Source organism: Helicoverpa armigera, chromosome 16, assembly GCF_030705265.1.
Source record: "Helicoverpa armigera isolate CAAS_96S chromosome 16, ASM3070526v1, whole genome shotgun sequence".
NCBI lineage: Eukaryota > Metazoa > Arthropoda > Insecta > Lepidoptera > Noctuidae > Helicoverpa > Helicoverpa armigera.
The window spans coordinates 7,041,765-7,058,014 of NC_087135.1; the positions used below are offsets into that span (position 1 = coordinate 7,041,765).

Below are 16,250 nucleotides of genomic sequence, written 5' to 3' on the forward strand. Positions count from 1 at the left end.
TTGCGCATGTTGAGGCACATGGCAGGTTACATGCATTTTAATAATGTGCGGCGACTCGCGCATGTACCAAAGCAAAACACTCACTCGCGTGCCCTTGTCACAACTTGCGCATGCTAACTTGCTCCAGCTACATGCACCGTGTAGACACACCCTTATGTCAAACCTGCCTGGCCTAAATAAGGGTCTTTTGAAGGTATACAACTCGAAGATACGGTTTTCAGCTATTTAAAATAAAACACAAAACCTCAACAACACCTGATTATATTCAAGTAGGACTGTGCTACATAAAAAAAATATAAAATACCAAATGATTCATCCTGCAACATAACCGGTGTAACATTTATATGCATGTATCTCCTTGTGATTCATTTGTATGTGGATTTTAAATGCTGTCATCAATTGTAAGCCAATTGTTAAATAATGAACAAATGAACTCTTAAAGCTAGCATACCCTACTTTAAAACTATTTGCTTACGCACTCGTAAGTTCTATAACTAGTATCATATAAAAATGTATAACTAGAACAACATACATAGTTATTTTAGAACATTCATACAGGATTTTGGACCCATTAGCACGAAGGAAGAGGATAAATAAGTTGTGATTCTATAAATAATTTAGCCATCATTCAGTGCAAATGGGATCCAGCACTAAATAGACTTTGTTCAGTATACCGCGGCCTGAAAATTAACACCGTGACGTCATTTCGTATGTCAGCTACGAATACATCGTCATGTTATTCTCGGCTTGGTACAGAAAGACTGTATTCAAACTTCCTAACTGCAAAACTATAACTAAGCACCTCTAGCACGAACAACATTTTCGTAACTAAAAAATAAATAAGCAGTAACGTAAAAACAAACCTCATACTCTATGCTGAGGTTCGTGCTATTGGTGCTTCTGCCTTCAACATAGGACTGGCATTTCAGGATAAGACTGCACCTAACAGGACTTATTTTTAAATGATATGTGAAAAGTCACACCAATTGAAGTCCTGGAACATTGCACAGTCCAAAGCAGTTTAAGTGTGCACTGACCCTTACAGCCAGATTCCATCAACATCGCCTTAAATTTTACTATAACATTAATTCACATAATTTTTGTATACAACTTCAATTCATACTCTCTTGTTTAATTACTTAGAGCTATCGTTAGGCGTCTAAACTTTAGTGCCACAGATCACAGACACATCTATTGTATTTACTATTATTAACACGTTTTGACTACAAACTTTAAAAATTGTAACAATGATTATTTTTAGCAGTGGAAGATGAATAAAAAAAAAATAAGAGGTGACAAAACTTCTGGTAAACAAATTAAAAATAGCAAAGTTTCTTACTTGAATATGTTATGCTGTTTTTGGCCACTAATGGACTCAGTATAAATCTCACAATTATTGACTTCTACAAAAACAATTTCAAATATTTCAGTTGGTACCTAAGATTGCCACCCCTATCATATCATGTCAACAAAATATAAGTCTATTGTGATATAATTTGTCAACTTATACACCTAAAAAACTCACAGAAGCGTCAGAATTAAAAACATTAACTAATTATATTCATAAAACGAAAATAATAATAACAAATCATTACAGTGTATAAGTTGTCAATATACAAGAACTAAAATAATAGGATAAGATAAACATTTCACATTGACTGAATACTGCCTCAGCTGCCTTGAGAATATCCAGTATTTGGTACATTACTACTAAAAACTAGATATGAACATGCATTCGACTTTTTTACTAAAACCAGCAACGTTCTACCATATTTTCAGGCAAAATAAACATTAAAACAAAAACAGGCTGTTGGCTACCCAGTTCATAATATAATCATACTGATAAACCATAAGGCCCAAAATGGCTTATTGAATCTCATGCAGCTCAAAAACATTGAGTATTGCTAGTTGAAAAAAATAAAACCTGTGTCATTTGGTTTGACATAACGACAGTATTGATTGCAATGTGGATTAGGTCTCTTTCAGTTGTCACTTCACAAACAGTCAGCACCTTGGTTAATCTATTATCAAGTCCGTCACATCACTTTCAGTTTGAACTAAGATTTCTGACCTTTCGGCCTGTGGGATAACACTATGCAGTTGTCGGCTAACTGGTTGCGCATAGAACCATTCTCTTTGCGCACTTCGGCCAACTCCTGGTTGAGTCTTAATATTTCTAGTACAAGTTTCTCGTTCTCAACTTCCAGTTTCTCTAATCTGAAACAATTAATTAAGGTAAATGGTAAGCGTGAGACAAAAAGCACTGGCACTCAGCTACATCCGGTTAGAATGGAAGCTGACCCCAAAATAGTTGGAAAAAAAGGCTTGGAGGATGATGATGGTGAGCGAGAGACAGAGTTACATAGGATTTGCAGAAAATGTACTTTTTGATGTAGTTAGTTATAACAATTATACAATTTAAGGGTAAGTAAAATTTCTATTAAATAACAAAATAAAGAGTAGGAAGTAAAATCTAGGCCTTTTTCATAATAGGTGGATGTCTAGATGTGTCTAATAAATAACACTAGCTGGCAATCCTTTTTGTTCCTTATTATTTCAAAAAACTAAATATAATTAAACCATTCATATTACAAACATTCAATACTAGGTGTTTTTTTGTTGTTATCTATGTTATATCTGTAAATATTTTTGGGTTTGTAGTGTATTTATATCTTATCTTTGCATGAGATAAATACTGATCTCATCTATTGTATCACAACATCCACTATCAGTTAGTGAAACAATAAATATAATGTTGAATAGGATAGCTTTCTTCCTTCTTTACACATTCCAACCTCTTTGCTGGCATTATAAAAAAAAATGTATAGGTACCAACCTCTTTTGTTTCTCCGTAAGATCAGTTATGTGATCGCAGGCCTTAGCTAATATTCCTCCTTTGCTAGCAGAGTCAGGCAGTCCCGAATTGGGCACGAGATTAGCAAGCTTAGTAATCCAACTGTTAATTTTATCCCGGCGGCGTCTCTCTACTTCATTGTGAGTTGCTCGCCTTTTGTCGTCACGCTGTAACAATAAGGAGATTCATTAACTAACTGAATGTTTTATTAGACATTTCTTCATAGTGAAGTATAGACAACAAAAGCTTATACATACTTTTTTTACTACATATATACAACAGACCATACTTTAAATAATAATCATATTACACATTTTGATTTATGTTTAATTAAAATAATGAATGGTGTAATGTGTCTGGCATGCACATTGTATTCTAATTGTTATAATTAATGCCTTTTATAATTTTGGCAACTGTTTGGCATCGTATTTATCAAACTTACGAGGTTTTAACTATATCAACCTAAAAAGGCTAAAAAGATTTTTTTTTAAAGCTAAAAAAAGCCTTTGGGTGTTTAGAAGTCGGTGGCGAAACGAACATGGCTGCATCCACTGGATACAAAACTGATGCTAGTAACTAAAGGTCTTTTGGTGATTTTAAAAACAAACCTTTTTTGCAGTGACGGCTTTGGCAGCCATAGGATCCCTTCGAGTATTCTTCTTTGGTGTAGTTGTAGTACCAAACACTTCCACAGGGTTGCTGATTACAAAATATTCTGCATCTGAAACAAGATTCAATTTTATATTACTGTTCATGAGTATCTTCCGTGCCTTTTTCCCAAACTATGTTGGGGTCAGCATTCAGTCAACTGAATGCAGCTAAGTACCCATGTTTTACAAGAAGCCACTGCCTATCTGACCTCCTCAACCCAGTTAATGGGCAAACCAATAAGCCTGGGTAATAAAGTTTACTCACTATTCTCGCAATAAAGGATAAGTTGAACTTGTTATGGAGATCATAAGAATAAATAAACAAGCATTGTTTATTTTTGATCTATCTGACACTTTCAGAAGACATGCGGTCAATAGGAATAGACAGCTTTTCATTCATTGATGTCTAAAGAACAAAGATTAATAGAAACCCTCATAAACCTACCTGTAAGCTTTTGTAACTTTTGTAAGCTTTTGTACCTAGCTGTAAGCTTTTGTAACACCATGTGAAACTTGTGGAATGCAATAAATGATATGAATATGAATATAAACCGTATAATATAGGTAACATTTACGCATTGAATGGATTTAATGGCACAGTCCTACTATATGTAGATGAAATGTATGGATGGATTCAACCAAATAAATAATATATTTTGGTTAACATGGTGATGCTTGCTTTTTATAATGATTCCGATACACACTTACCAGGTGATGGTGAATGCGTGATGTTAATTCCAGCCTGTTCCCCAGTCATAGTTATTAATTTATATTTCACAGAGCCAGCTGAAAGAAAACCATTCTGTTAGGCCATTGTCCAGGACTGTATTAATTCTCTAATTGTGGCAGTTTAGAAACAATAACAACAACCTGGTATAGAACTTTGGTGTTGGTCTAGAAAATTCTATGAAAGAAAGCCAGATTTCTTGAATATCAGTTCAGACAAAGATGTTTTCATATAATAAGAATAAGGCAAGATGGTTGTAAAGCAATAACATTGTTATCTGTTTTTATACATTGCTGTACTAAAAGTTTATGAAGTAAGCCACTGTTTTGCTTGTCACTAGACACTGTAGTCACTACTGATGTTAGGATCAAAAACAAGTTTTTTCAAAAAGCTGCAAGGCTGTATAATTATTTAAAGCATAAAAGGAGTGCATTCTTTTAAGTGAGGAAAAATTTTGAGTTGGGCTGTTCTAATGAATATTGTCATGATTGTAAATCTATGAATAAATAAAACAGAATACATACATATATCTTTGAAGTCATATGTAGTGGAATTCTCGTTAGTATCCAAGTAAGGCTGAGCCACAAGTTGAGATCTCTCTTCGTTACTCCCTGTAAATTAATCATAATTAAATTTAACCTAATTGAATAACACCCCCATGACACTGCTTAATGCTCACAGATAATTAAATTGAAACTTCTTACAGCAAATTAGGGTTAATGCTGTGCAACAGTAAACAAATACATAAATGTCTGTTCAAATTTAAATAATAATTATGAGGAATAAGAGAAAAAAATACATTGACACTAATTACATACCAAATGATCCTTCATCTACCATGCCCAAATATTCACTATCTGCACTGCAAATAAATGCGATAAATTAAAATACAACACTTGAAAATAAAATCTATATCGAGAGAACACTGCGTTGACTGCCAAGTTGCAAAACTATAAAGCAATGACCTTCGGTGCTTTAAATCCTTATTATATAATGCACTATACAAATAACACCAAATTCAACAGTATATTACCTGTTATCAAGTGAATTTTCATGCATGTCATCAACGTCAATTTCTACTTTGGCCATTGCGCGTAATTATTTTTGAATTTCCACAATTTGATCACGGGAACAAAATAAAAGGGTCATGTGATGAGACCACAAACAATGCAAACCACATAAGAGTTGCCAGTCTTTTTGTCTTTTATTAAAATTAAATGATGTGTGTCTATGGTTGCAGTAATATATAGATGGAAAAAGTAACTTAATTAAAAAAGAATATTATAAAAAAGCAAAATAAATATAATAATCACTATATTGTAAGGTTTTCTGATAAAATATTTAATAGAACTTTAAAATTAAAACAGAAATGTGGGTGTATCCAAACATAAATATTTCTTATAACACTGCCATCTCGTGGCATGACATAGAACTAAAACAAGAGGATGAACTTCATCAGACTGATAACTTTATACCTACCTTTACTAGAGTAATAACTTACTTGGCAAAATAGTGTTTGAGAAATTGAGAAATAAATGAGGTCGCCAGCGTCTCATGAGCGGCAACACGGAATACCGATGGCAACCTAACAGATTTTGATATTTTATTACTTTTGGGGGCTCGCGATCACAAGTGGATCGTTTGAACGCTACTCAAACGCCATAGGAGGCGTCAATGTCCAGTATTTCAAGAGATGGAGGTACCTATTATTTACCTCGATGAGTAGGCAGACTGATAGGATAGTCATGACTTGTAATTTTAGGAATGTTGTAATGTTAGGAAATGACACGTTTTGATAGAAGTTTTATTTTTTTAAATAATTAAATACAAAAAATCAGAAGAATCAAAAATAGCTTAACATTATCCGAAATAGGTATTCGATCATCGAAAAGCTCACACTTTGGTAAAAACTCCCTGCTATTTTTGCAGCTTTTGAATTTTAATCACTATTTCCTACGTACCTAGGTAATAATTATTAACTAAATATAATTAACTAAGTAGGTATTGGGTACATATAGGTACCTAATTACTAATTATTTAGTAAGGAGGTAAGTACATGACATTGACTTAAAATCGGAATACAGATAATCTACTTACACAAGGAACCTAAAAAAAACAAGATTAGACTACATATTAAACCGACCACAAAGTAGCCTTTGTCTCTAAATCGCCTCTAGGTGTAAACTCAACTGTAGGAAGTCCCGTCTGTCTTTGACAAGCTTTGCGATTCCCCCAGGGCTTTGGGAATACGGAAACCGACACTCACTGGTCCAAACCAGTTTTGTCGGGTAATTTAGGTATTGCATAAAAGCACTTACGATACTTTTTTCTACCACTGCTGTTTCGTGAAATTGATGACAAGTACCTAGGTACCTACTGAAAGATAGGTAGATCAGGTACCTACCTACGTTGTTCATTAAGGTATCATGAAAACACTGCAGATATCCCTTTCCTGCAGTTGCACGAAGTATTCTCAATTTAACTAGAGGCATTTAGGGCTTACAGTGAAAATGTTAATTAGCTTTACAGCGCAGTAAACCGCTCTTTGGAAGCTCGTGCCTACCTCGTATGCTAACGAAGTCAGTTATTTAGAAATGTTCTCGTCTTTATGCAATGGACGTTCGTTTTGATTCTCCGAAAGATACTAGATTTCTAGATTACAATATTAGATACCTCTGTATTGTGCCCTTGAACTTATTTCTATTTATAATAATCTAGATAAATTGAATAGCAAATCTAAGCCTATATAAATTCTGTGCTTAGATGGGCACCTCTATAGAGTCTATATATGAGTTCGATCAGTAGCAACTCTAGTCTATAGTATAGACTTCATATCGTTTCGTGACGAATCAGTTGCTACTGATCGAAAGTATGGCGTAGTGCTGTAAACCAATGTGTCCGGTGTCGATAAAAACATTCCCTATGACAGATTTATCGATGGCTCGACACTCAATAGGTTGATCGGTGGTCGCTAGAGATAGCATTGAACGAGCAGATGAAAGGCTCGGCTTATCGACACCATGCAATGTGACAATGCAGCCCTCTTTTGTGTACCCTACTTAATATGTATGAAGCCTTTGCATTTATACCTAAGTAGATGTAGTCATTTGATAAAGTGCAGTACACGCTTTCAAGTCGGTTGCTATGATGGAAAGCAATAAAGAAATTGATTTGAATTTGCCCATGAAATGAAATACTTAATTACTGAGTTATACGTTTTCTCGCATAATAAAAGCTAAAGAAACTAGAAATAGAAAGTAACCTTTCCTGAAACCCTAGTTGTATGATCTTTGGTTACAACCAGAATCAACTGCAAGGCTGCAAGCTGTAAGTAGGTACTGATGTATAATTTATTATGGAAGTGCTTAAATGTACCGACCTATAATATCCGACATTAGACACCGAACTTTGCCCTAGTAAATATAGTGCGTGGGTTTATCACGTTTTAAAGAGCATGACTAGTAGTTAATCTTCAAATGGCTCGTAGCCGATATCTCTCCAATGGGTATATTCAGGATTAGTTTCAACAAGTACAGTTACCGGCACGGATGTCGGGCTCTCGGCGGAAGAGTGGGGATCGCTTTGCGCACCTGTACGCATAAGGCAATAAGGCAGTAAATCGCTTGTGCGCAGGTGAAGGTCAGGGCTCGACATCCGTGCCGGTAACTGTACATAACTAAGGAACTTAAGATTTCTTTTCCCACATATGTAAATGAAAATGGGAACTCCTCCAATAATGATGAGACTCCAAAAATGGTGAAAAAAATTAATCACTAAGATTTTCTTCTTAGAATTAAGATAATTAAATATACACGATACAATGTCATACCTAATATTAGTTGCGTATTTTTTTTTAAGTGTATCATTAAACAATGCAGAACAGCTTTAGTCTGTTTAAATAATTTATCTACATCTTAGGTATATAATGAACGGCAAAATATTTTTGTGTTTTTTATTTGCACCCAAAAGGCTCCGAAACTACTGAGCCCATTTAAAAAAATTCTATCACTGTTGGGAAGCTAGACTATTCCAGTTCCAATTAAGTAATGTAGTAATGCGTAAGATAAAAAATAATTCAATTACGTAAGAACCTACAATCAGTCAGTTTCACACTCTTTTCACAACAAATGGACAAAGTGCGAATCGGTTACATCTATAAGTGTTACACTAACACAATAATAACAAAAAATACGCTATTTAATAAATTTCACTTTTAAGCTAGCTTGTTTTTTAAGTAAGCCTTTTTTTTCCTCAGGACTTAGGCTGTGGTACTTTTGTAATTGGTTTTTTATGCTGTTAATAATAGACACCACATCTAAATACCCCAAATTCATTTCATACCCATACTCTTCGGCATAACGTACCAAGGTATCTCTTGCATTCACATCCAGACCTGGCCTGGCCTCCAAGTTATTCTTGCTACCACGTTTGGGAACACTACCGGTAAAAGAACAAACGAATAAAGCTTCCATTTTAAAAATTTCTTCAAGCAGAGCTCTGGCCAATTTTGTAGCATCTTGGTTTGTGTTTTGGCATTTAATGAGACCTTCTTTGGAAACATAAACACCTGTGTGTGGTAGAAGTTCTACAAGACCTGGACACGGCTCTGGATATAGAATAGTCCATTTAGTATCTCCAGTACTGTAACGTGATGCATCAAACGGTGGCTGTGATTCAGAAGTATTTTTGAATCTTTCCCTATCGTCTTTCGACTTCTTCCTTGATACCTTCGATATTTTTTCATTTTCATTTATTACTTGTCGAAGGTAATTAACTGCATTATCAAAAATTGACATCGTTTTTTTATATGATTCATTAAACTCGGTACAAAAGTTTCTGCATTGACTATGAACTTCGTCATTAATTTGACATAGGTTTGTGTTCGAAATGTCCACTTCGTCATTTTCGTTATTGTCAGAAGGTTCAGACTGATTTGATCGATTACTTTCAGAAACCTTTCTCTTAGATCTTCCTTTTTTTACAGTCGATTTATTTTTTGAATTTATGTCATAGCCAGGAACGTAATCTGAATCTGAAGAATCATCAATATGGCGGTAATAGCCATCAGGCTTAGACAACTGAGCTCGAGCAGATCTTCTTGATGTTGTGGGAGTATCATTATCTTCTATTTCCGTATCATTAGATATACTTTCAGATTCTTCAGCTTCAGATTCTTCAGCTTCAAATTCTTCAGTTTCAGATTCTTCTGATGAACTTTCCCTTTCGATTTCCATTAGTTTTGATATTTGCAATTCAATCTCATCTGTCTCATCTTTGCTTCTATTGGCTTTAGCTTGTTTGTTTTGCGTCTTATCGCCAGAATCAGTTTGTTTGCGTTTAATTCTTTTCGAAGATGATTTTTCTTTTTCTGAAGTAGTTTTTGTTTTTTTATTTTCTGCAATAAAAAAGTGTACTCAGTTCAGTGAGATTAGTAATATTATATTAAGGTCCGTTTTCACTGTTTACCGATAAAGTGTCAGTTAGTTATCCAATATTTAATACTATTTGCTTAATAAAGGCTGCTTACAACTAACGGGTAACTGGGTTGACGAGGTCAGATAGGCAGTCGCTTCTTGTAAAGCACTGGTACTCAGCTGAATCCGGTTAGACTGGAAGCCGACCCCAACATAGTAGGGAAAAGGCTCGGAGGATGATGATGAATAAAGGCTGCTTATAAATTCTTTCAGATATCGCTATCTGAGACATGTGAAACTATAAGTTATAGTTTATCTGCCAGATAAGTCCTGGTAGGCTATCATAAACTTTATCAGTAACCGGTGAAACTATCCATTATATCTTGGAACATGGAACTATGATATTATGTCTTTTCTAAGTTGTTAATTACCTGGTTTACTTTTCTCTGACTGATCTTCAGTTTTATGTTCTTCTCCAGAGTTTTTGTTTTCCAGTACTTCGAAAGCGTCTTCTTGAGATTCTATAAAAATTTCGTTGTTGTTAACATAAATGAATAGGTAGGATACCCAATATACATAATACAGTTTCCGTAGATATTTAAATACTAAAATTAATTTAAGATAAGTAAAATTATATTTTGATAGGAATGCTGTTGTCCTATTGTATATTTCCATAAATCCTACTAATATTATTATACATTTGAAAGATTGTGAGAATGTATATTTGTTATTCTTTCTGCTTTTTTACACACCACGCGAGCGAAGCCGCGGGAGGAAGTTAGTTAAAGTATATAAATAAATTGTAAGTATTACGTCCATAGTTAGTGTAATTTAGATAACTTTTGTTTATTTTGTCAACATATACTTAACATCTATGAATAAAAATTTATCCCCATATCCCGTGGCCAAACCATCCAAAAACCATTATAGCTGAAAATTAGAGGGGAAATAGCTTACACACGGTAGAAGGTCATAAGTAGGATAGATTTTGCCACCACCCGGCTACGGGAAGCAGTTATCTCGGGAAGCGGGTGAAACCGCAGTCGGAAGCTAGTCATCAAAACTATCGAACTTACCCGTATCATGTACCACTTCGCCAAACAATATAGGCCATCTTTTATCCAAGGATTGGTTAATGAGTCTTGCAATATTATCTCTGTGTTCGGAAGGATATCCAAACACCACGTCGTCATTATCACAGTCTTTTACCTTTATCCAAGTCCTCGGAATACATACATATTGTTCAAGGTCATAATTTCTCTGGCTTAATATTTTTATAACCACAAATCTCTTGTATTCATGCGCCATTATCTGTAAATAATATAGGTACAATTGTTTAATGAAGTAAATCTTTATTATCAGTCAAAACCTATCAGGGGCCCGATTATAAATCTCGAATAGAAATTGAATCGCAATATGATCGCAATAGCAGTTTACCTTATCGGGCAATCTGCTACTAATATAAGACCAATCTTATTCCAATGACATTCGATTGGTTTGCGACTGGTTGGACTATTTTGGTGATTTTGGTCTATACGGTAGTTTGCTGTACAATCATTTTGCAATTGCAGACAAAATTATTTATTATTGAATGACATAAAAGGATAAAAACGTTTATTTCAAAGAAAAAATAGCGGAATGCCACATACGCTTCAATCGTAATCGAGTCGGGATGGATCTCAGTCGAACCGAGTCGAACGTAAATCGTAGGTAGGGTGGTGGCACCAATTATCGGCCATGTCAACTTTTTTTGAACTTCGACTGCTTGTAATTTTAATGTAAATAGCTTTTGCTTTCTTGCAATGCATTTTTTGGGTAGAGGGATACTGATACTTTATTATTACATTCGCAAAATTACAAATTCTCTGTTGTTTTTGATAATATAGATGTTTTTTTCCGAGCATGCCGATTTACCTTAATATCGGCATCTAACACCCTATCATCCGCCGCCTGTGACCCTTATATCGGCATACCTTTTATAAAGTGAAGTTAAGTCAATAAAATGAAACTACGAAAGTAAAAAATACTGATAACGTTTTTCTTAACTATTAGTCACTTCTTAACTATTATTTATCACAATTACTTAGTCTTTTCTTTCATCTCAGTCATAGAAATTAAAATAAATAATAAACTAAAGATCACAATGATTCAAAATTCTTAATCTTCTTGTGCAGAGACCTTAAGACAAATAAAGAAACTTCAAGAACAAATTATTACAACAAACAACAACAAAATATTCCACTTCTCATCCACCCACTATCCAATAAGCCTATGAACCAGGAGGATGGAGCGCTATTGACAATTTCTTTTGGTGGCCTACAGATGTAAGGAAAAACAACCATGGGGGGCAAATATTCTCCTGCCGCTGATATAACTAGCAAAATAGTTATTGTTTCCTTTTCACTGCCCTTTGTAATTTCATAAATGTTCTTCCTTTAAATTTACTACGGTCGTATTGCAAACGTTTGTCTTTTTTTTGATCTTTCGCGAGTTTTGATTGGGCCGGCATGATATTGGCATTCCTACCTGTTGGCAAAAATTAATATATCTAAGTAGTTTTTATTATGTACCACGTCCCTTTTTATTGTATAGTTTGAGGGTAGTAGGAAAGGAAGAAGTAAGGAAGCCGTTATTACGCATCAATTCCCTTTATATCGGCCTTAGCTAATAAAAATCGTTTTTAGGCGGCCGAAGTTAGGATCTAGTAGTCAAACTGAGCTTTTCTTTCAGTTTTAATCTTATTAATATTACTGCTAATGTATAAAATCGCTTTAAGTGTATTTTAACGTTTTCAACCTTTTCCCCAATATCGGCCATTAGGACGATATTGAGATTTATCAATAAAAGAGATCCCTAATCTCGGCCCCGCGATTATTTAGTAAAAACTAACAATTATATTTAAAAATATACTATTTAAACACGCTTTGACTATTTTTCTTCAAGAACAAATAAAACAAACTACCATAAATGTGTTTAATTCTATTTAAATACTTATCAACGCAATGCGTCGACTCAGGGATTTGACTCGGCAATGCTACCAAACGAAACACGTCCGTACCTGCGTGTGCACTGTTGCCAACTGAACGTTCAATCGTTGAGGCACCCGCACGAAAATATGTGAGGTTATGCGTATTGACATAGAGTCGATTTTTGCACAAAACAAGCATAGCTTTCAACACTATTTCTATAGTTATATTCTATTTGCTCGAAAAGGCCGATACTAGGAGACGGCCGATATAGGGTGCCACCACCCTATGTCGCTTAAGTAAAATTAGGAGAATCGGGCCCCTGTTTATAAGTTTTAATGATTAGTGTCTTCTGTGGTCAAGATTTATTTATTTGATTAAGATAAAATACGGCTCTGATTTTAAGTTATCATAAAATATGACATTACACGACCTACTTAATACAAGCATAGACCACTTTCTTTAGTACCTACCAAATCCAGAGTTTGTCCACCTAAAGTGAGCCTCATACAAAATTCATTTATTGACACTGACACTCAAATTCCGACCTTGCGACAAAAGTTAGATATGCTAGGTACTCGGAAAAAACATAATAATATGCGATCGTCTGCATGCATGTTGATTTGTATGTATATATTTTGTATGCAGAATATTCTAGAATTTTACGAACGATTCGCCCGGGTCAGTACCTATTACGTCTTCTCGTGATTAGGGCGCCCACTCATTGCAGCGCTTCGGAAGAAAGTATTGCAGACACTCAATTGATTTGATTCAGGCCTTGCCAAACTTATACAGAATTTTGGTAAAATCTTTTCTCATTTATTACTGCAGCTACTTTGATTTCCATTCTTGTAATTAAGTTATATACCTAATGACATTATTATGAAGTAAATAAAAAAAAAAACTAATTTTATTTTATGTATAATACCTATTAAGATTTAAGCATACCGAATTCCCTACATAAGGGTCGGACGGTCAGCGACAGTGGCTTTGTTTACCTATACTACATAGAAAATATGTATATTACCTAGAATCGGTATAATACGGTGATGCTAAAAATAACCTATGAATTACCTAGCGATAAGGAATTTGATCATAGGAAATGATTACATTTAAATAATTTATAGGTAGGTACGGGTGATATTGATTGACGCTGATTCGCATGTCGCTAGCTCGATTAGCACATGATGGAAATTGTAACACAAACCTAACTATCGTAGATGTATGAATATTGTTATATCATAAAATGAAATTTATCTCAAAACATTAAAAGTAGGTGTTGTTATTGTTTGGAATGCCTCGAAATAATACTTAAATAAAAATATTCAGAAATGATTTCTAGCCACAGTCAACTTGTTTCCTACACAGTACACAATGTCAGTATTAAAAACAATAACAAAAAAAAAACCAGAATAAAATCAACATTGATATAGCACCGATACCGACAAAAATAGTTTCTCGCTCAGGGATTCCCCGTCGGCGCGGCGCGGCGGCGCGCGGCGTCGCAACAAAACAAGCGCGCCTCAAGGTCGGGACCTCATATCGTCGTAATGGGAGCGCTTAGCAGCCATTTAAAAAACAGGTTCGTGTCAAAACTTTATGAATATGTAATTAAAAATAAAGATGACAAGTCATGCTCAAAAATTAATATACATGAGCTTACCATAATCAAAATTCTGTTATACAAAACAATTTTATTATATTTTTAGTGGTAATATTGTTTGATACACTTATTAGAGACGTGGCGGCCGACTCGGCGCGCGCCGATTACTGAGTGCCGATCTGCCGAATGATCACGCGTCCTTTTCTTGCAAAACTAGTCTGGAGGGCTTTGGCCGTTGTGTCGTGTCCATTTCGACCGCGCGGCCACCTCATAATTTTTGATGAAACTTTGCCAGGAATTAGTAGTAATTTGTTACTTTTCACTCCTCTTTTCCTGAATTTGTTACAAAAAAAACCAAGACGCTATGACAAAGAACAGTTGGCCGCTAGTACCGCCACTTGCCGTAGTCATCGCCCGTGATTACTCAGAAACTATACAATGTAGATAGACGAATGATACATCAAAAGAAAGGTCTTAATTTGTTAAATTTGTTACAAAAATAAAAAAGGTCAAAACGTAGATAAACAAAAAGTTATGCAATGTTAAGTTTTCAGGTTATGAGTAGGTAAGTATATCACCGTAGGTATCAAATTAATAGAGGCTAATGTGTATAGAAAATTAGTCTTTAATTTGTTACAGCGAAAAAAGACAAAGAAATACTAGAAAGTAGGTTCAATAATATGTTAGAGTCGATTTTAGTTGGCCGCGCGGACGGCAATATGCCTAAAATACAATTTCGTTTTTCTCGTTATTAAAAGTAGGTTTAAGCTTAATTAGAGTACTAATCGATGGGTAACGTAACCTAGTTTGAATAAATATAGCGAATTTAACTGCAGCATTCATATTTTAGGAGATATTTACAAAAACACAGTGGTATGAAACTGTATGAGAGTAGGGTGTCCATGCATTTTCACATATTCGAAATTTTCGTTATTCACGTCTTATTTTTTTAGGGAGAGTGCATACTTTATAAAAATCAAAGTCACAAATAAATTAAAATTTCTTTATTTACAATCAACACAAAGGCAAACAAATCAAGTAATAAAAGACAACCAGATAAAACTTCTATCACCGTCGCCATCTTGTCTATGCATCTTCAAATTTAAAAAAACAACTATTGTAAACAAACATGGCGAGTTCGATCAGAATTCCCGGTAATTACGATTGGATTTTAAAAAGGTATATTACTAACGGGATGCTAAATATGAAAGCTTTGAATGCGTAAAAATAATTTAAATTTATTTAGTTATTTTATTTAGTACTCACAAATGCGGTTTGATTGGAAAGAAAATAAATATGAGCGTAAATAATTAGGATAGTGTATGACTGATTCGCAGACCCCGATTGGGGTCTAAACCGAGCTTACGGTGACATTGATGTTCAGACCCCAATTGGGGTCCGCTACGGATTTGACGGTTAAAATGTGGCAGAGACTTTATGAATTTCATGTCATTTTACATATACTTAATAATTATAAGGACGTACGTCCTTACGTACAGTTTATTACTTTATATAAGTCATCATAAAATTGAAAAAAAATAAACTTACCGCAGTCGATTTGGATCCCTCTGCAATACACTTTTTGGTGGTGAGTTCCAACGTACAGTGGGCACAACTGATAACTAAGCACTTGTAGACACTTCTGGATTTATAATGATAATTGTCTCAGTAACTTAGAAGTAGGTATGAAAATCACGGGAATTAAATACGTACGAGTACCTATACACTTCAAAATTCAGCACAGGAATGATATTATAGGCAACAAAAAAATATCGTTTTTTAAACAGCTTGCGACAAATATTTTTAACAATAGATTGAAAACAAAAGAGATTATTTTTCTGCAATCGTTCCCATCATAAAACACCTGCGGAAAGTCAATGAAACTAATTTTTTATCAGTAAATGGGTGCTTTAAAGAATTAAGAACAATGGACATCAATATGACCGCAAAACGAACCGCATATTTGTTCAGAATACAAAATTAACAACATACCTTTGTACTAATGTAATCATGGTACTCTACTAGTATGCACTCTC

At 34.5% G+C, this 16,250-nt stretch overlaps 2 protein-coding genes across 3 annotated transcripts; both read right to left on the minus strand.

Annotated features, from left to right (window-relative positions):
* Window positions 1–245: 245 nt before the first annotated feature.
* On the minus strand, window positions 246–5,424 carry LOC110376461 (upstream stimulatory factor 2). 2 transcript variants are annotated; one of them, XM_021334940.3, is made up of 7 exons: window positions 5,265–5,424; window positions 5,050–5,093; window positions 4,756–4,842; window positions 4,213–4,290; window positions 3,463–3,575; window positions 2,837–3,021; window positions 246–2,217 (listed from the first exon to the last, which is right to left on the minus strand). In XM_021334940.3, exons 1-7 carry the CDS (start codon window positions 5,318–5,320, stop codon window positions 2,058–2,060), a joined length of 723 nt encoding a protein of 240 aa, XP_021190615.1. In that variant the 5' UTR covers window positions 5,321–5,424; the 3' UTR covers window positions 246–2,057. The 2 variants fall into 2 exon arrangements, with proteins under 2 accessions (XP_021190615.1, XP_063894748.1); XM_064038678.1 differs by lacking the exon at window positions 5,050–5,093 and having other exon boundaries at window positions 5,265–5,395.
* A 2,559-nt stretch (window positions 5,425–7,983) lies between these two features.
* On the minus strand, window positions 7,984–14,418 carry LOC110376467 (uncharacterized). The gene is made up of 4 exons (XM_064038677.1): window positions 14,275–14,418; window positions 10,722–10,956; window positions 10,077–10,166; window positions 7,984–9,626 (listed from the first exon to the last, which is right to left on the minus strand). Exons 1-4 carry the CDS (start codon window positions 14,275–14,277, stop codon window positions 8,425–8,427), a joined length of 1,530 nt encoding a protein of 509 aa, XP_063894747.1. The 5' UTR covers window positions 14,278–14,418; the 3' UTR covers window positions 7,984–8,424.
* Window positions 14,419–16,250: the final 1,832 nt, after the last annotated feature.

What these genes read in the sequence shown, in the direction of transcription:
- LOC110376461 (XM_021334940.3), bottom strand. Translation starts at nt 5,320, where the DNA reads ATGGCCAAAGTAGAAATTGACGTTGATGACATGCATGAAAATTCACTT. An exon ending in GAAAATTCACTTGATAACAG is followed by an intron (nt 5,094 to 5,264) that starts GTAATATACTGT and finishes ATTTATTTGCAG; the next exon opens with TGCAGATAGTGAATATTTGG. An exon ending in ATATGACTTCAAAGATATAT is followed by an intron (nt 4,291 to 4,755) that starts GTATGTATTCTG and finishes GTTTTCTTTCAG; the next exon opens with CTGGCTCTGTGAAATATAAA.
- LOC110376467 (XM_064038677.1), bottom strand. An exon ending in CGAAGTGGTACATGATACGG is followed by an intron (nt 10,167 to 10,721) that starts GTAAGTTCGATA and finishes AAATTTTTATAG; the next exon opens with AATCTCAAGAAGACGCTTTC. An exon ending in GTCAGAGAAAAGTAAACCAG is followed by an intron (nt 9,627 to 10,076) that starts GTAATTAACAAC and finishes TTTTTATTGCAG; the next exon opens with AAAATAAAAAAACAAAAACT.